General features: G+C 35.6%; 1 protein-coding gene across 1 annotated transcript in view; it reads right to left on the bottom strand.

Annotated features, from left to right (window-relative positions):
* The window catches only part of slc10a7 (solute carrier family 10 member 7), a 91,761-nt gene that overhangs the window by 66,194 nt on the left and 4,009 nt on the right, over positions 1-21,558 (bottom strand). The window contains exons 5-7 of the mRNA XM_073823485.1: positions 19,363-19,401; positions 19,211-19,246; positions 19,018-19,101 (exon numbers count right to left, since the gene is read on the bottom strand). Of these exons, the coding sequence (XP_073679586.1) occupies positions 19,018-19,101; positions 19,211-19,246; positions 19,363-19,401 (159 nt within the window). The remainder of the gene's footprint in view (positions 1-19,017; positions 19,102-19,210; positions 19,247-19,362; positions 19,402-21,558) is intronic.

Genomic DNA, 21,558 nt, shown 5'->3' with positions numbered 1-21,558 from the left:
TGTCTCTCCTCCTGTCTGACTCTTTCTCTTACCACCCATCCCACCTCCTTACACTCAGCCACTTACCACACAAACACACACATAGAGTGCAGAGCAGAGTGAGATCAGATTTGTTTTTTAATTTTCTTTCATTCGTGGAGTTTTGTATAATTATGAAATGAACTGTGTTTAATCAGAATGAATAGTTATTTGTATGAAAAAAGTTTCAAAGAGTTAGGATGCTGCACTTTAAATAAATAATAAATCATTGAAAATTGAAAATGGAAAAAAAAATTCTAGGCACGCTATCTGCCTCAAAAACACAGGAAACAAATATTTGAATGTATTTTGTATTTTTATTTATTTGCCATGGCAACAGCATTTGATGCCTTTACAGACTCTCATCGGCCGTGTTTTTACATCATTCTGATGAAGTTTGAAGAAAATCGAGTACAAATATATTGTTCGTTGTTCGTTCAGGTGTTAGTTCATCAACCAATGTTAACAAAAGAGACCCTATTTTAAATAGTTACCATGTTTTATGATCTACATCCATTTTTAAATATTATTTTAATGATCCATAAGCATCTGTGAAATAATTATAAACAAATATATTAAAAATAAATACATATTAACTTAGTTGATGTATTTGTTTCTCATTCTAATTAAGTGAACTGAGCAGTATAGTATCATACTTATAAGATTTTTTGTTCTATCAGTGAGATTGTATATATGTATATAAATCATATAATTTTTCCTTAAAAGATTAAAAAAAGATTTTAATGCTCTTTAAGCACCTATACAAAATAATTATGTAAAAGTACACTGACAGTACAGTCTATATCAACTGATTCTATGGATTATTTTCATTCTTATACACTGAGAATGAGCTAAATAGCATTAGAGGTCAAACGATTCCTTATCTTATGAGGACCTCTAGTGTTCATCCCTGGTATTAGAGCTTTAATCTGACAAATTTATGTGACACTTTTAATGTTTTTGGGGCCTCTGAGCACGATAACATTTTGAAACTACACGTATTTCCTAAGAATTTCTTGTTCTTTATATGTAAAAAGTTTTGATGAGTTAGAATAATGCAATTTAAAGATATATGAAAATAACTCTTCATCTTTTTTATTGTTACTTTCATAAATCACCACATCAACACCGTTCAAGATATCCCAAAGCCATTCACAATATAAGGAACATTTTCCCTATATTCTGATGATGATGATAAGAACATGTAATTCATGATGATAACAAAATGTTATTATTGCTTGCTTTACGTCCACCACTTCTGCTTAAATGTCATCGTTACCTATCTGAACAATTTGTGTGTGGATATTGCTTTGCAGGTGACTCCTGTTATAAGACATCACTTTTAAGCGCTACATAACTAAGAAAGAATCAATTAGGAAAACGGTGCCCAGTTGGCACATGCATTCACAGTAACCCTCAGTCAGTTGGATTTAAAGTTTACTGAATTGAAAGGGTTAAACTTTAAAATCAACACACAGACACATACACACAATATATAAAATTGCCAACCAGTTTCATTTGTTAACATTAACTATATTAGTTAACATGAACAATAATTAAATAGTATTTATTAATGTTAATTAATATTAAGCTAAAAAAAGTATTCATATATTGTTTAATGGTAAAATAGTATATTTTAACATTAGTTTATGTACTGTGAATTAACATGAACATGAACACAGTTCATGTGGGTGTACAGCAATACACAAAGTGCTCTATAAACGCTTCTTTCTTTCAAAATATCTTTAAAAATCAAGTTGAGTATTGTAATGGGGCGATATATATATATATAACTGATCCTAAAATGGTAAAATTTTCAGATGTTTTGAACAGATAACAGCAAAGTTTGTTTTGTTGACAAAGTTTGTCTTGACTGTTAATTAAAATGTTATATTCAATAAATAACACTATGAAAATAAATGTCTATCAATGAAGATAAACCGCTCATGCTAAAAAGTTGTATTTTTCTTAATCTTTTGCTATGTGACTGAATAGGACAAGTTCATGGTACAGTTCAGTAAAAAATAAATAAAAAACAACAACTGCAAAATACGAACAATGAAAGACTTAGTGACCCTTTATATTTTCTCAAAATATCAGACTCTCAAAGATCAAACATATTTATGTAACATCAATGTGCATTTTTTCCTCAAAGATGGCCTTTAGCAAGACAGCATGTTCTACTCTCTCTCCCTCTCTCCCTTTCACCCCTCCCCCTTCAGTCTCTCTTCAGTCACTTAATGGTGACTGAACACAGACACTCAAGGCAGAGTGACAGCAGGCTTCTGATTTCTTTTTTTAATTTTCTTTAATTCGTAGAAGCTTGAATTAAATTGATATTTACAGCACTTGCTCAGAATGATAAGATCTCTGTGTGAAAAAAGTTTTAAATAGTTAAGATGCTGCACTTTAAAGATATAGAAAATGACGGTTATACATATTTAAAAAATCACCACGTCAACACCGTTCAAGATATCCCAAAACCGCTCGCAATTTAACATCTTCAGAATCTTCTCTCCATGTTAAAAAAGTTTGGTGTGAACAGCTTGTTCTTCTTAGGAGGAGTATAAATTTGTTTACAGCCTGATTTTTCCAAAAATCCACATTCAAATCAAAATAGCCGGCTTCCTGTTGGTGTTAGCTAATTAGTTTAATTTAGAAAGTTGTCCAGATTGATGAGAACAATATATGTACAGAGTTTGGTGACTGTAGGAAAAACTAACCCCCCAACTTTTGTCAAAAGATGGCGCTATAGAGTGCCTGCTCCACGCCCATTTATGATCTTTTGCCAGTGTCTAACTATCATTAATATTGATGTGTGTGTTGAGTTTCATGAAATTCTAAGCATGTTATCTGCCTCGAAAAGACAGGAATCTAATTTTAAAGTTTGAGACGTTGCCATGGCAACAGCATTTGATTTATCATCGACCCCTTTACATATTCTTATCGGCCGTGTTTTGACATGATTTTAATGAAGTTTAAAGAAAATCAAGTAAAATTAAGAGGCTGATTTCAAAGCATTTTGAAAATGACACGCTTCCTGCTGCCAGTTGGTGGCGCTATAACTTTGACTCATAATAGTCACCTTTATGGAATCGGCATCATACAACGAACAATCTGGTGAAGTTTCATCAGAATCAGGCAATGTGTGCAACAGTTATTAGACACTTCCTGTTTCTCATTTCTCGCCATAACTTTGTCGCCTTGCCACGGCCAAACCGTTCGAGATATCAAAAATCCCCTCGCAATTTAGCGTCCCCAATGTCTTGAGATCATGCTGACCGAGTTTGGTGACAATCGTATGGAAATCCTGGGAGGAGTACGTTAAATTCCAGAGCATGCGCTTTTTATACAGCCCTAAATATCTCACTTCCTGTTGCATTGAGAAAATGACATAGAGTACAAAAGTTGTTCAGCTCAATGAGTACTATATGTGTACCGAGTTTCATATGTGTACGTTCAAGTATGTGTGCTATATGGCCCTCAAAATTCCAGGGGGCGCTGTAGAGTCCCCTTGCCACGCCCCGGTACCAGCCTCTGTGGCGTCCTGATGGCCGCAGATTCCGACATGTGTGCAAATTTTCAAGAGTTTTTGAGTATGTTAAGACCCCCTTAAGTGCCCGGAAGGTTAACAAAAAAAAAAAAAAAAAAAAAAAAAAATAAGAATCCTTAGAAGAACAATAGGGCCTTCGCCCTTTTGGGCTCGGGCCCTAATAATAATAATAATAATAATAATAATAATAAACGAAGCAGATCCAATAGGGTCCTCACACCATCGGTGCTCGGGCCCTAATTAAAGCTGCAAGCAGCGATGAACGGGCCCTCGCACCCGGGCTCACCGCCGACCGGTGGCTTCAGGAAAACAGCAAACGGTGGGCAGTATGCTTTTAATACAGTAAATATATGAGAAATATGTCATAAGTCATTTAAATGTGCCAAACTTCCCATTGGCAGCTGGTGGCGCTATGCCTATAAATAGCATGTAGATGTGTTCAGGCCAGCACTATTATCAAACATATGAAGTTTGGTGCAGATTGACCTTGGTATGTTTGAGTTAGTGAAAGATATGATATATCCTGGTGTCAACAGGTGGCGCTATGATAATATCTGAATATTGGCCTTTAGGTGTCTTCAGGCCAGGACTCCTACCAAACCTCTGAAGTTTGAGGCAGATCAGACATTTTATGGCTGAGTTATTACACCTATGTCCATGGCAAAACATCAAACTTTGTCAGGCCGCCACGGACACGCCCTTTACTGAAACTCAAGATCTTCACAATTTAACATCTCTAAGGCCTCTAGATCAGACTGACCAAATATAATATTGATTTCATTAAATGTCTAGGAGGAGTTTGCTATAAACCTAATCCCCTGCAAGGACTTCAGATAATGCCAACTGTGAGCCAAATGTGAACATTTTCACTATATTCTGATGATGATGATAAGAACATGTAATTCATGATGATAACAAAATGTTATTATTGCTTGCATTACATTCACCACTTCTGCTTAAATCGTTACCTATCTGTACAATTTGTATGTGGATATTGCTTTGCTGGTGACTCCTGTTATAAGACATCACTCTTAAGCGCTACATAACTAAGAATCAATAAGGAAAACGGTGCACAGTTGGCAAATGCATTCACAGTAACCCTCTGCTAGTTTGGATTTTAAGTTTACTGAATTGAAAGGGTTACACTTTAAAATCAACACAGAGACACATACACACAAAATATAAAATGTTGCCATCCAGTTTCATTTGTTAACATTAACTATATTAGTTAACATGAACAATAATTAAATAGCATTTATTAATGTTAATTAATATTAAGCTAAAAAAAAAGTATTCATATATTGTTTAAAGGTAAATTAGTTTATGTACTGTGAATTAACATGAACATGAACACAGTTCATGTGGGTGTACAGCAGTACACAAAGTGCTCTATAAACGCTTAATTCTTTCAAAATATCTTTAAAAATCAAGTTGAGTGTTTTAATGGGGCGATATATATATAACTGATCTTAAAATGATGGTTTTCGGATGTTTTGAACAGATAACAGCAAAGTTTGTTTTGTTGTCAAAGTTTGTCTTGAAATTTTTAATTATTATAATTTTATATTCAATAAATAACACTATGAAAATATTGTCTACAATGAAGATTATTCACTCATGCTTAAAAGTTGTATTTTTCTTAATCTTTTGCTATGTGACTGAATAGGACAAGTTCATGGTACAGTTCAGTAAAAATAAATAAAAAACAACAACTGCAAAATACAAACAATGAAAGATTTAATGACCCTTTATATTTTCTCAAAATATCAGACATATTTATGTCGATTACGCTACAGCAATGTGCATCTTCCTCAAAGATGGTCTTAAGCAAAACAGCATGTTCCACTGGTCTCTCTCCCTTACACCCCTCCCCCCTTCAGTCACTCTTCAGTGACTCAATGGTGACTGAACACAGACAGGCACAGGCAGAGTGACAGCAGGTTTCTAATTTCTTTTTTTAATTTTCTTTAATTCATAGAAGCTTGTATAAAATTGATATTTACACCACTTGCTCAGAATGATAAGATCTCTGTGTGAAAAAAGTTGTAAAGAGTTTGGATGCTGCACTTTAAAGATATAAAAAAATTACGGTTATGTTTTTTTCCTACATCTTTAAAAAATCACCACGTCAACACCGTTCAAGATATCCCAAATTCGCTCGCAATTTAACATCTTCAGAATCTTCTCTTCATGTTAAAAAAGTTTGGTGTGAATACCTTATTTTTCTTAGAAGGAGTGTGAATTTGTTTACAGCCTGATTTTTCCAAAAATCCACATTCAAATCAAAATAGCCGGCTTCCTGTTGGTCTTAGCTAATGAGTTTGATTTAGAAAGTTGTCCAGATTGATGAGAACAATATATGTACAGAGTTTGGTGACTGTAGGAAAAACTAACCCCCCAACTTTTGTCAAAAGATGGCGCTATAGAGTGCCTGCTCCACGCCCATTTATGACCTTTTGCCAGTGTCTAACTATCATTAATATTGACGTGTGTGTTGAGTTTCATGAAATTCTAAGCATGTTATCTGCCTCGAAAAGACAGGAATCTAATTTTAAAGTTTGACACGTTGCCATGGCAACAGCATTTGATTTATCATCGACCCCTTTACATATTCTCATCGGCCGTGTTTTGACATGATTTTGATGAAGTTTGAAGAAAATCAAGTAAAATTAAGAGGCTGATTTCAAAGGATTTTGAAAATGACACGTTTCCTGCTGCCAGTTGGTGGCGCTATAACTTTGACTCATAATAGTCACATTTATGGAAGCGGCATCATACAACAAACAAACCGGTGAAGTTTCATAAGAATCAAGCAATGTGTGCAACAGTAATTAGACACTTCCTGTTTCTCATTTCTCGCCATAACTTTGTCGCCTTGCCACGGCCAAACCGTTTGAGATATCAAAAATCTGCTCGCAATTTAGCGTCCCCAATGTCTTGAGATCATGCTGACCGAGTTTGGTGACAATCCTCTGGAAACCCTGGGAGGAGTACGTTAAATTCCAGAGCATGCGCTTTTTAAACAGCCCTAAATATCTCACTTCCTGTTGCGTTCAGCCCATGACATAGAGTACAAAAGTTGTTTGGCTCAGTGAGATCTATATGTGTACCGAGTTTCATATCAATACGTGCAAGTATGTGTGCGCAGTACATCAAGTTTTCAAACTGTGTTCCAGGGGGCGCTGTAGAGGCCCTGAACCACGCCCGGGTCCCAGCCTCTGTGGCGTCCTGATGGCCGCAGATTCCGACGTGTGTGCAAATTTTCAAGAGTTTTTGAGTATGTTAAGGCCCCCAAAAGTGCCCAGAAGGTTTAAAAAAATAAAAAAAAAAAAAAAAATAAGAACCCTTAGAAGAACAATAGGGCCTTCGCCCTTTTGGGCTCGGGCCCTAATAATAATAATAATAAACGGAGCAGATTCAATAGGGTCCTCACACCATCGGTGCTCGGGCCCTAATTAAAGCTGCAAGCAGCGATGAACGGGCCCTCGCACACGGGCTCACCGCCGACCGGTGGCTTTAGGAACACAGCAAATGGTGGGCAGTATGCTTTTAATACAGTAAAAATAGGAGAAATATGTCAAAGTCACTTAAATGTGCCAAATTTCCTGCTGCCAGCTGGTGGCGCTATGCCTATAACTGATTATTGGCATGTAGATGTGTTCAGGCCAGCACTTTCATCAAACATATGAAGTTTGGTGCAGATTGACCTTGGTATGTTTGAGTTAGTGAAAGATATGATATATCCTGCTGCCAACAGGTGGCGCTATGATAATATCTGAATATTGGCCTTTAGGTGTCTTCAGGCCAGGACTCTTACCAAACCTGTGAAGTTTGAGGCAGATCGGACATTTTATGGCTGAGTTATAACAACTTCTATGTCCATGGCGAAACATCAAACTTTGTCACGCCGCCGCGGACACGCCCTTTAACGAAAACTCAAGATCTTCGCAATTTAACATCTCTAAGGCCTCTAGATCAGACTGACCAAATATAATGTTGATATCATTAAATCTCTAGGAAGAGTTTGCTACAAGTCATTTCCTGTTGCCAACAGGTGGCGCTGTGATTATAATAGAATATTGGCCTTCAGATGTTTTCAGGCCAGGACTCTTACCAAACCTGTGAAGTTTGAGGCAAATCGGACATTTTATGGCTGAGTTATAACAAGTTTTATATCCATGGCGAGACCTCGAAATTTGTCAGGCCGCCACGGACACGCCCTTCAACGAAAACTCAAGATCTTCGCAATTTAACATCACTAAAGCCTTTTTATTAGACTGACTGATTTTGGTGTTGATCTGATTAAATCTCTTGGAGGAGTTTGTTGCAGAGTACAGCATGACACTTCCTGTTGCCAGCAGGTGGCGCTATGAGTAAAACTGAATATGGGCATGTAGATGTAATCAGGTCAGGAGTGTTATCACACATGAGAAGTTTGGGACAGATCGGACATTGTATGTCTGAGTTATAGCAACTTCCTTTTTCATGGCGAAACATCGAAATTTGCGAGGCCGCCATGGACACGCCCTCCGATGAAAACTCTAGATCTTCACAATTTAACGTCACAAAGGGCTTTAGACTAGACTCTGCAAATTTGGCGTTGATCCGAATAAATCTCTAGGAGGAGTTCGTTCAAGTACGACGCCTGAAAATGGCAAAAATGACACAAATTTTGTTGAGAATTTTAATATTAACCGACTTCCTGTTGGGTTCCGGATTTTGCTCCAAGAGGCTTTTTTGTAGGTATTGGTGTGTCACATGTGTGTACCGATTTCCGTGCATGTACGTGAATCACAGCTGAAAGCGCACACCGCTGAACGTCTAAAGGTGGCGCTGTCGAGCCATTTTGCCACACCCACTTCTGAAACCCATATCAGACGTAAATTTTCGCCAGGTTTGATGTGTGTGCAAAGTTTCATGAGTTTTCAGGTATGTCTAAGCCCTCAAAAATGCGATTCATTTTGGAGAAGAATAATAATAATAATAATAATAATAATAATAATAATAATAATAAACGGAGCAGATTCAATAGGGTCCTCACACCATCGGTGCTCGGGCCCTAATAATAATAAACGAAGCAGATCCAATAGGGTCCTCACACCATCGGTGCTCGGGCCCTAATAATAATAATAATAATAAACGGAGCAGATTCAATAGGGTCCTCACACCATCGGTGCTCGGGCCCTAATAAGAATCCTTAGAAGAACAATAGGGCCTTCGCCCTTTTGGGCTCGGGCCCTAATTAAAGCTGCAAGCAGCGATGAACGGGCCCTCGCACACGGGCTCACCGCCGACCGGTGGCTTTAGGAACACAGCAAATGGTGGGTAGTATGCTTTTAATACAGTAAAATAGGAGAAATATGTCAAAGTCACTTAAATGTGCCAAATTTCCTGCTGCCAGCTGGTGGCGCTATGCCTATAACTGATTATTGACATGTAGATGTGTTCAGGCCACCACTTTCATCAAACATATGAAGTTTGGTGCAGATTGACCTTGGTATGTTTGAGTTAGTGAAAGATATGATATATCCTGCTGCCAACAGGTGGCGCTATGATAATATCTGAATATTGGTCTTTAGGTGTCTTCAGGCCAGGACTCTCACCAAACCTGTGAAGTTTGAGGCAGATCGGACATTTTATGGCTGAGTTATAACAACTTCTATGTCCATGGCGAAACATCAAACTTTGTCATGCAGCCACAGACACGCCCTTTAACGAAAACTCAAGATCTTCGCAATTTAACATCTCTAAGGCCTCTAGATCAGACTGACCAAATATAATGTTGATATCATTAAATCTCTAGGAGGAGTTTGATACAAGTCATTTCCTGTTGCCAACAGGTGGCGCTGTGATTATAATAGAATATTGGCCTTCAGATGTATTCAGGCCAGGACTCTTATCGAATATGTGAAGTTTGAGGCAAATCGGACATTTTATGGCTGAGTTATAACAAGTTTTATATCCATGGCGAGACCTCGAAATTTGTCAGGCCGCCACGGACACGCCCTTCAACAAAAACTCAAGATCTTCGCAATTTAACATCGCTAAAGCCTTTTTATTAGACTGACCGATTTTGGTGTTGATCTGATTAAATCTCTTGGAGGAGTTTGTTGCAGAGTACAGCATGACACTTCCTGTTGCCAGCAGGTGGCGCTATGAGTAAAACTGAATATGGGCATGTAGATGTCATCAGGTCAGGAGTGTTATCACACATGAGAAGTTTGGGACAGATCGGACATTGTATGCCTGAGTTATAGCAACTTCCTTTTTCATGGCGAAACATCGAAATTTGCGAGGCCGCCATGGACACGCCCTCCGATGAAAACTCTAGATCTTCACAATTTAACGTCACAAAGGGCTTTAGACTAGACTCTGCAAATTTGGCGTTGATCCGAATAAATCTCTAGGAGGAGTTCGTTCAAGTATGACGCCTGAAAATGGCAAAAATGACACAAATTTTGTTGAGAATATTAATATTAATCGACTTCCTGTTGGGTTCCGGATTTTGCTCCAAGAGGCTTTTTTGTAGGTATTGGTGTGTTACATGTGTGTACCGATTTCCGTGCATGTACGTGAATCACAGCTGAAAGCGCACACCGCTGAACGTCTAAAGGTGGCGCTGTCGAGCCATTTTGCCACACCCACTTCTGAAACCCATATCAGACGTAAATTTTCGCCAGGTTTGATGTGTGTGCAAAGTTTCATGAGTTTTCGGGTATGTCTAAGCCCTCAAAAATGCGATTCATTTTGGAGAAGAATAATAATAATAATAATAATAATAATAATAATAATAATAATAAACGGAGCAGATTCAATAGGGTCCTCACACCATCGGTGCTCGGGCCCTAATTAAAGCTGCAAGCAGCGATGACCGGGCCCTCGCCGTCTGTGCAGTCGCCATCCCGATAGCATCAGGAAAACGGTGCCCAGTTGGCACATGCATTCACAGTAACCCTTTGGACTAACCCTTACTGTCTCTCCTCCTGCAGAGCAGAGTGAGATCAGATATGTTTTTTTTTTTTTCATTCGTGGAGTTTTGTATAATTATGAAATGAACTGTGTTTGATCAGAATGAATAGTTATTTGTATGAAAAAAGTTTCAAAGAGTTAGGATGCTGCACTTTAAATATATAATAAATCATTGAAAATTGAAAATGGAAAATGAAATTTTAAGCACGCTATCTGCCTTAAATATCACAGGAAACAAATATTTTAATGTATTTTTTATTTTTATTTATTTGCCATGGCAACAGCATTTGATGCATCTGGGCTTTTACATTATTCTGATGAAGTTTGAAGAAAATCGAGTACAAATATATTGTTCGTTGTTTGTTCGTGTTTGTTAGTTCATTAGCCATTGTTAACAAAAGAGACCCTATTTTAAATAGTTACCATGTTTTATGGTCTACAAGCATTTTTAAATATTATTTTAATAATCTATAAGCATCTGTGAAATAATTATAAACAAATATATTAAAAATAAATACATATTAACTTAGTTGATTTTTTGTTTGGCCTTTTTGTATTTGTTTCTCATTCTAATTAAGTGAACTGAGCAGTATAGTGTCATACTTATAAGATTGTTTGTTCTACCAGTGAGAGTGTATATATATGTATTTAAATCATATAATTTTCCCTTAAAAGATAAAAAAAAGATTTTAATGCTCTTTAAGCACCTATACAAAATAATTATGTAAAAGTACACTGACAGTACAGTCTATATCAACTGATTCTATGGATTATTGTCATTCTTATACACTGACAATGAGCTAAATAGCATTAGAGGTCAAACGATTCCTTATCTTATGAGGACCTCTAGTGTTCATCCCTGGTATTAGAGCTTTAATTTGACAAATTTAAATGACACTTTTAATGTTTTTGTGGCCTCTGAGCATGATAACATTTTGAAACTACACGTATATCCTAAGGATTTCTTGTTCTTTATATGTAAAAAGTTTTGATGAGTTAGAATAATGCAATTTAAAGATAAATGAAAATATCTCTTCATCTTTTTTATTGTTACTTTCATAAATCACCACATCAACACTGTTCAAGATATCCCAAAGCCGTTCACAATATAGGGAACATTTTCCCAATATTCTGATGATGATGATAAGAACATGTAATTCATGATGATAACAAAATGTTATTATTGCTTGCTTTACGTCCACCACTTCTGCTTAAATGTCATTGTTACCTATCTGTACAATTTTTGTGTGGATATTGCTTTGCTGGTGACTCCTGTTATAAGACATCACTCTTAAGCACTACATAACTAAGAATCAATAAGGAAGACGGTGCCCAGTTGGCACATGCATTCACAGTAACCCTCTGCTAGTTTGGATTTTAAGTTTACAGAATTGAAAGGGTTAGACTTTAAAATCAACACACAGACACATACACACAAAATATAAAATGTTGCCATCCAGTTTCATTTGTTAACATTAACTATATTAGTTAACATGACCAATAAATAAATAGCATTTATTAATGTTAATTAATATTAAGCTAAAAAAAGTATTTATATATAGTTTATGTACTGTGAATTAACATGAACACAGTTAATGTGGGTGTACAGCAATACACAATAAAGTGCTCTATAAACGCTTCATTCCTTCAAAATATCTTTAAAAATCAAGTTGAGTATTTTAATGGGGCGATATATATATAACTGATCTTAAAATGATGGTTTTCAGATGTTTTGAACAGATAACAGCAAAGTTTTTGTTGTCAAAGTTTGTCTTGAAATTTTTAATTATTATAATTTTATATTTAATAAATAACACTATGAAAATATTGTCTACAATGAAGATAAATCACTCATGCTTAAAAGTTGTATTTTTCTTAATCTTTTGCTATGTGACTGAATAGGACAAGTTCATGGTATAGTTCAGTAAAAAATAAATAAAAAACAACAACTGCAAAATACAAACAATGAAAGACTTAATGACCCTTTATATTTTCTCAAAATATCAGACACTCAAAGATCAGACATATTTATGTAATTAAAGTACATATATGTGCATTTCTAACTCAAAGATGGTCTGTAGCATGGCTCTCTACTCTGTCACCCTCTCTGCCTCTCACCCCTCCCCCCTGCAATAATGAGCTTCTCTCAGCCTGACTGAACGCACATACATACAGTAGAGACATTCACCCAGAGTGACAGCAGGTTTCTGATTTCGTTTTTTAATTTTCATTAATTCATTGAAGCTTGTAGAAAATTTATATTAACACCACTTGCTCAGAATGATTAGATCTCTGTGTGAAAAAAGTTGTAAAGAGTTTGGATGCTGCACTTTAAAGATATAAATAAAATGACGGTTATGTTTTTTACTACATATTTAAAAAATTACCACGTCAACACCATTCAAGATATCCAAAATCCGCTCGCAATTTAACATCTTCAGAATCTTCTCTTCATGTTAAAAAAGTTTGGTGTGAATAGCTGGTTGTTCTTAGAAGAAGTGTGAATTTGTTTACAGCCTGATTTTTCCAAAAAAACACATTCAAATGGAAATAGCCGGCTTCCTGTTGGTCTTAGCTAATGAGTTTAATTTAGAAAGTTGTCCAGATTGATGAGAACAATATATGTACAGAGTTTGGTGACTGTAGGAAAAACTAACCCCCCAACTTTTGTCAAAAGATGGCGCTATAGAGTGCCTGCTCCACGCCCATTTATGACCTTTTGCCAGTGTCTAACTATCATAAATATTGATGTGTGTGTTGAGTTTCATGAAATTCTTAGCATGTTATCTGCCTCGAAAAGACAGGAATCTAATTTTAAAGTTTGAGACGTTGCCATGGCAACAGCATTTGATTTATCATCGACCCCTTTACATATTCTTATCAGCCGTGTTTTGACATGATTTTGATGAAGTTTAAAGAAAATCAAGTAAAATTAAGAGGCTAATTTCAAAGCATTTTGAAAATGACACGCTTCCTGCTGCCAGTTGGTGGCGCTATAACTTTGACTCATAATAGTCACATTTATGGAATCGGCATCATACAACGAACAATCTGGTGAAGTTTCATCAGAATCAGGCAATGTGTGCAACAGTTATTAGACACTTCCTGTTTCTCATTTCTCGCCATAACTTTGTCGCCTTGCCACGGCCAAACCGTTCGAGATATCAAAAATCCCCTCGCAATTTAGCGTCCCCAATGTCTTGAGATCATGCTGACCGAGTTTGGTGACAATCCTATCGAAACCCTGGGAGGAGTACGTTAAATTCCAGAGCATGCGCTTTTTACACAGCCCTAAATATCTCACTTCCTGTTGCTTGGAGAAAATGACATAGAATACAAAAGTTGTTCAGCTCAATGAGTTCTATATGTGTACCGAGTTTCATATGTGTACGTTCAAGTATGTGTGCTATATGGCCCTCAAAATTCCAGGGGGCGCTGTAGAGTCCCCTTGCCACGCCCCGGTACCAGCCTCTGTGGCGTCCTGATGGCCGCAGATTCCGACGTCTGTGCAAATTTTCAAGAGTTTTTGAGTATGTTAAGACCCCCTTAAGTGCCCGGAAGGTTAACAAAAAAAAAAAAAAAAAAAAAAAATTAAAGCTGCAAGCAGCGTTGACCGGGCCCTCGCCGTCTGGCAGTCGCCATACTGATAGCATCTGGAAAACGGTGCCCAGTTGGCACATGCATTCACAATAACCCTTTGGACTAACCCTAACTGTCTCTCCTCCTGTCTGACTCTTTCTCTTACCACCCATCCCACCTCCTTACACTCAGCCACTTACCACACAAACACACACATAGAGTGCAGAGCAGAGTGAGATCAGATTTGTTTTTTAATTTTCTTTCATTCGTGGAGTTTTGTATAATTATGAAATGAACTGTGTTTAATCAGAATGAATAGTTATTTGTATGAAAAAAGTTTCAAAGAGTTAGGATGCTGCACTTTAAATATATAATAAATCATTGAAAATTGAAAATGGAAAATGAAATTCTAGGCACGCTATCTGCCTCAAAAACACAGGAAACAAATATTTGAATGTATTTTGTATTTTTATTTATTTGCCATGGCAACAGCATTTGATGCATCAGGGACGCCTTTACAGACTCTCATCGGCCGTGTTTTTACATCATTCTGATGAAGTTTGAAGAAAATCGAGTACAAATATATTGTTCGTTGTTCGTTCTTGTGTTAGTTCATTAACTAATGTTAACAAAAGAGACCCTATTTTAAATAGTTACCATGTTTTATGATCTACATCCATTTTTTAATATTATTTATTATTATTTATGATCTATAAGCATCTGTGAAATAATTATAAACAAATATATTAAAAATAAATACATATTAACTTAGTTGATGTATTTGTTTCTCATTCTAATTAAGTGAACTGAGCAGTATAGTGTCATACTTATAAGATTTTTTATTCTATCAGTGAGATTGTATATATGTATATAAATCATATAATTTTTCCTTAAAAGATTAAAAAAAGATTTTAATGCTCTTTAAGCACCTATACAAAATAATTATGTAAAAGTACACTGACAGTACAGTCTATATCAACTGATTCTATGGATTATTTTCATTCTTATACACTGAGAATGAGCTAAATAGCATTAGAGGTCAAACGATTCCTTATCTTATGAGGACCTCTAGTGTTCATCCCTGGTATTAGAGCTTTAATCTGACAAATTTATGTGACACTTTTAATGTTTTTGGGGCCTCTGAGCATGATAACATTTTGAAACTACACGTATTTCCTAAGAATTTCTTGTTGTTTATATGTAAAAAGTTTTGATGAGTAAGAATAATGCAATTTAAAGATATATGAAAATAACTCTTCATCTTTTTTATTGTTACTTTCATAAATCACCACATCAACACCGTTCAAGATGTCCCAAAGCCGTTCACAATTTAACATCTTCAGTATCTTGGCATCATGTTGACAAAGTTTGCTGTGAACTGTCTGATTCTGCTATGAGTGATATGAATTTATTCACAGCTATATTTAAAAACACAGGAAACAAATGTTAAAGTTTGACATGTTGCCATGGCAACAGCATTTGATGTATCAAGGACCCCTTCACAGATTCTCATCGGCCGTGTTTTGATATTATTCTGATGAAGTTTGAAGCAAATTGAGTAAAATAAAGAGGTTGATTTAAAAGTGTTTTGCAAGCAACACACTTCCTGCTGCCAGTTGGTGGCGCTATAACTTTGACTCATAATAGTCACATCTCTGTGATCGGTATCATACGACGAACAAACTGCTTAAGTTTGGTCAAAATCAGCTAAAGTGTGTCAAAATTATTAGACATTTCCTGTTTCTCATTTCTCGCCATAATTTGTCGCCCTGCCACGGCCAAACCGTTCGAGATAGCAAAAATCCCCTGGCAATTTTGCATTCCCAATATCTTGAGATCATGCTGACCGAGTTTGGTGGCCATCGGTGGAAAGGTCTAGGAGGAGTATTTCAAATTCCACAGCTTGATTTTTCCAAAAATCCATATTTAAATAAAAATAGCTGACTTCCTGTTGGTCGTAGCTAATGGGTGTAAATTAGAAAGTTGTCCGGCTTGATGAGTCCAATATATGTACCGAGTTTGGTGACTGTAGGACAAAGTAACCCCCCAACTTTTGTCAAAAGGTGGCGCTATGGAGCGCCTGCTCCACGCCCATTTATGGGCTTTTATCAGTGTTTAACTGTCATTAATACAGATGTGTGTGTTGAGTTTCATGAAATTCTAAGCATTTTAAGTGGCTCAAAAACACAAAAAACTAAAGTTAAAGTTTGACACGTTGCCATGGCAACATGATAAAAGTTATGGATAACGCCCTTCACAGATTCTTATCGGTCGTGTTTTGACATTATTGTGATGAAGTTTGAAGCAAATTGAGTAAAATTAAGAGGCTGAGTTTAAAGCGTTTCAAAAACGTCACGCTTTCTGCTGCCAGTTGGTGGCGCTATAACTTTGACTCATAATAGTCACATCTCTGTGATCGGCATCAGACGATGAACAAACTGCTGAAGTTTGGTCAAAATCAGACAAAGTATGTCAAAGTTATTAGGCACTTCCTGTTTCTCATTTCTCGCCATAAATTTGTCGCCCCGTCACGGTCAAACCGTTCGAGATATCAAAAATCCCCTGGCAATTTTGCGTCCCCAATGTCTTGAGATCATGCTGACCGAGTTTGGTGGCCATCGGTGGAAAGGCCTAGTAGGAGTATTTCAAATTCCATTGCATACACTTTTTAGACATCCCTGAATAGCCGACTTCCTGTTTGGCGAAGCACGGACTATGAGTGTGAAATTTGTTCGGCCCGATGAGGTCTATATGTGTATGAATTTTGGTGACTGTAGATCAACCGTTGTGCGCTCCAGAGCCCTTCAAAAGTCGCAATTTTTAACGCTGTGCCATGCCCCCCCCAGGTGACCCCCCCATGTCAAAGTCTGTCCGGCCCTGATGGCCGCAGGTTCCAATGTGTGTGCAAAGTTTCAAGAGTTTTCGTGTATGTTAAGGCCCCCGAAATCCCCCAAAACATTGAAAAAAAAATAATAATAATAATAATAATAATAATCCTTAGAAAAACAATAGGGCCTTCGCCCTTTTGGGCTCGGGCCCTAATAATCCTTAGAAAAACAATAGGGCCTTCGCCCTTTTGGGCTCGGGCCCTAATAAGAATCCTTAGAAGAACAATAGGGCCTTCGCCCTTTTGGGCTCGGGCCCTAATAAGAATCCTTAGAAGAACAATAGGGCCTTCGCCCTTTTGGGCTCGGGCCCTAATAAACGAAGCAGATCCAATAGGGTCCTCACACCATCGGTGCTCGGGCCCTAATAATAATAATAATAAACGGAGCAGATTCAATAGGGTCCTCACACCATCGGTGCTCGGGCCCTAATAAAGTCGAAATACTACGAGAATAAAGTCAGAATATTTCAAGAATAAAGTCGAAATACTACGAGAATAAAGTCGAAATACTACGAGAATAAAGTCGAAATACTACGAGAATAAAGTCGTAATACTATGAGAATAAAGTCGGAATATTTCAAGAATAAAGTCGGAATATTTCAAGAATAAAGTCGAAATACTACGAGAATAAAGTCGGAATACTACAAGAATAAAGTCGAAATACTACGAGAATAAAGTCAGAATATTTCAAGAATAAAGTCGGAAATACTACGAGAATAAAGTCGGAATACTACGAGAATAAAGTTGGAATATTTCAAGAATAAAGTTGGAATACTACGAGAATAAAGTCGGAATATTTCAAGAATAAAGTCGGAATACTACGAGAATAAAGTCGGAATATTTCAAGAATAAAGTCGGAATACTACGAGAATAAAGTCGAAATACTACGAGAATAAAGTCGGAATATTTCAAGAATAAAGTCAAAATACTACGAGAATAAAGTTGGAATACTACGAGAATAAAGTCAAAATACTATGAGAATAAAGTCGGAATATTTCAAGAATAAAGTCAAAATACTACGAGAATAAAGTTGGAATACTACGAGAATAAAGTCGGAATATTTCAAGAATAAAGTCAAAATACTACGAGAATAAAGTTGGAATACTACGAGAATAAAGTCGGAATATTTCAAGAATAAAGTCAAAATACTACGAGAATAAAGTTGGAATACTACGAGAATAAAGTCAAAATACTATGAGAATAAAGTCGGAATATTTCAAGAATAAAGTCGGAATATTTCAAGAATAAAGTCGGAATACTACGAGAATAAAGTCGATATATTTCAAGAATAAAGTCGAAATACTACGAGAATAAAGTCGTAATACTATGAGAATAAAGTCGGAATATTTCAAGAATAAAGTCGGAATACTACGAGAATAAAGTCGGAATATTTCAAGAATAAAGTCGAACTACTACGAGAATAAAGTCGTAATACTATGAGAATAAAGTCGGAATATTTCAAGAATAAAGTCGAAATACTACGAGAATAAAGTCGTAATACTATGAGAATAAAGTCGGAATATTTCAAGAATAAAGTCGAACTACTACGAGAATAAAGTGGAAAGACTACAAGAATAAAGTTAAAATACTATGAAATAAAGTCAAAATATTTCGAGAATAAAGTCGAAATAGTACGAGAATAAAGTCAAAATATTTTGAGAATAAAGAAGAAATATTTCGAAAATAAAGACGAAATATTCAAGTATAAAGTCTAAATATTTCAAGAATAAAGTTGAAATGCTACGAGAATAAGGTCGAAATAGTATGAGAATAAAGACGAAATACTACGAGAATGTGTTCATTTACGAATTGATTTTACTTAAATATATATCTTAGATTAGATTTATTTTTATAGATTCAAAGATTTTACTCATAGACAAGTCAAAAACAAAACTGTTACCTTGATTGAGGATTAGAAGTAATTTTACTACTGTTTTGTTGACATTTGGTAGGTTGTGTGAAATAATTTGAGCATCAAAACACACCTTAAACACAATTTACTAACACTCACCTGTCCAACTATGAGCGGGACAACCACGGTCATGAAGAGCTGCGAGAAGATGGAGGTGAACGGGACAGAAGACGAGGAGCCCAGCTATAAACACACAAACAATACAGAGGGAAGAAATATATACTTAATATATTGCACATTAACAAACAACATGCTAAACTGAAATAACAAATTAAAGAGGATTTATACTCACAAATACCAGCAGCAGAAGAGGAGTGACTACAATCCCCTGTAGACAGGATAAAAAAAGTGACTCATTCACATTATGCTTTTATTACTTTGTTCTTTTGTTTGTCTATTTGTGCTTTCCCTCCCTTTTTTGTCTCTCATTATTATCAAACTTACCAGAAAACTCCCAAATGCTGAATTGAAAATGGCTGCAGCCTGTAAAGAAAATAAAACACATACATTAAATACATAAACGTATACATTAAAAACAAATGTTTATCTGCTATGTGCACAAAATGTTGTGATTATTTGCTTGTAAAGTTATGATTTGTACAACAAATTGTATTGTACAATACAATTGTAAAGACGTGTTTTTGAAATGTTGTAAAATTGTGATTGTTGTGATGGACTGTGTTTTTAAGCTGCAGTAAGTGCAAACTTGTAAAGATATGATCATTGTGATAAAATGCATTTGTAAAGTTGTGATTGAGTGTTTTTGTAAAGTTCTGATTGTTGTGATGGAATGTGATTGTAAAGTTCCAAAAGGGTGCAAGCATGTAAAGATATAAGATTTGTGATATAATGCATTTGTAATGTTGTAATAGTTATGATGGAATGTTTGTAAAATTGTAATGGATTTGTTAGTAAATTTGTGTTTGTGATGAAGTGCTTTTAAAGTTGACATTAGTGCAAACTTGTTGAGACATGATCTTTGTGATGAAATGCATTTGTAAAGTTGTGATAGTTGTGATTGAATGTTTTCCTAAACTTGTTACCATTTGGAGGAATATCATTTGTAAAGTTGTGATTGCTGTGTTGGAATGTGTTTGTAAAGTTGTGATTGTTGTAATGGAGTGTTTTTAAAGTTGCAGTAGGTGCAAACTTGTAAAGATATGATCATTGTGATAAAATGCATTTGTAAAGTTGTGACAGTTGTGATTGAGTCTTGTTGCAAAAATATTTCCTCCCATATTGAGCAAAGTACTTGTAAAGCTGTGGCAGTTGTGATGGAATGTTTGTAAAATGGTGATGAATTTGTTAGTAAAGTTGTGTTTGTGATGAAGTGTTTTTAAAGTGTTTCCTAACCCTAACTTGTAAAGACATGATCTTTGTCATGAAATGCATTTGAAAGTTGTGATAGTTGTGATCAAATGTTTTCCTTAAGTTATTACCATTTGGAGGAATGTCATTTGTAAAGTTGTGATTGCTCTGATGAATGTGTTTGTAAAGTTATAACTGTTGTACTGTGTTTTTAAAGTCACAGTGGGTGCAAACTTGTAAAGATATGATAATTGTGATAAAATGCATTTGTAAAGTTCTGATTGAGTGTTGTTGTTACACATATGGAGGAAAGTATTTGAAAAGATGTGATTGTTGTGATGGAATGTTTTTGTAAAGTGGTGACTGAAGTTGCAGTAGGTGCAAAACTTGTAAAGATATAATCATTGTGATAAAATGCATTTGTAAAGTTGTAATAGTTGTGATCAAGTGCTGTTGTTACCCATATGGAGGTATGCATTTGTAAAGCTGTGACTGTGTTGTGATGAAATGTGTTTGTGAAATTGTGATGAATGTGTTTGTAAAGTTGTCATAGAGTGTGTTTTTAAAGTTGCAAAAGATAATCATTGTGATAAAATGCATTTGTAGAGTTGGGATGGAATGTTTGTAAAATTGTGATGAATTTGTAAAGTTGTGATTGTTGTGATGAAGTGTTTTTGTAAAGTTGCAGTGAGTGTACACTTGTTAAGATATGATCATTGTGATTAAATGCATTTGTAAAGTTGTGATTGAGTGTTTTTATAAAGTTGTGATCAAGTGTGCTTTTAAAGTTGCAAAGGGTGCAAGCTTGTAAAGATGTGATCATTATGATAAAATGCATTTGTAAAGCTGTAAAATTGTGATGAATTTGTAAAAGTTGTGTAAAGTTTTGATTGTTGTGATGAAGTGTGTTTTTGTAAAGTTTTTACCTATATGAAAGAATGTTTTTGTAAAGTTGTGATTGTGATGAATTTGTTTGTAAAGTTGTGATTGTTGTGAAGTGTGTTTTTGAAAGTTGTGTTATTCTCCATATGGAGGAATGTATTTGTGATTAAATGTTTGTAAACCTGTGATGGAATGCGTTTTTAAAGTTGCAAAGGGTGCAAGCTTGTAATAATATAATCAATGTGATATAATGCATTTGTAAAGTTGTGATTGAGTGTTTCTGTAAAGTTCTGATTGTTGTGATGGAATGTGATTGTAAAGTTCCAAAAGGGTGCAAGCATGTAAAGATATAAGATTTGTGATATAATACATTTGTAAAGTTGTAATAGTTATGATGGAATGTTTGTAAAATTGTGATGGATTTGTTAGTAAAGTTGTGTTTGTGGTGAA

Source organism: Garra rufa, chromosome 18 (genome assembly GCF_049309525.1).
Source record: "Garra rufa chromosome 18, GarRuf1.0, whole genome shotgun sequence".
NCBI classification, from domain to species: domain Eukaryota; kingdom Metazoa; phylum Chordata; class Actinopteri; order Cypriniformes; family Cyprinidae; genus Garra; species Garra rufa.
This window is presented reverse-complemented; position numbering and strand designations above follow the sequence as displayed.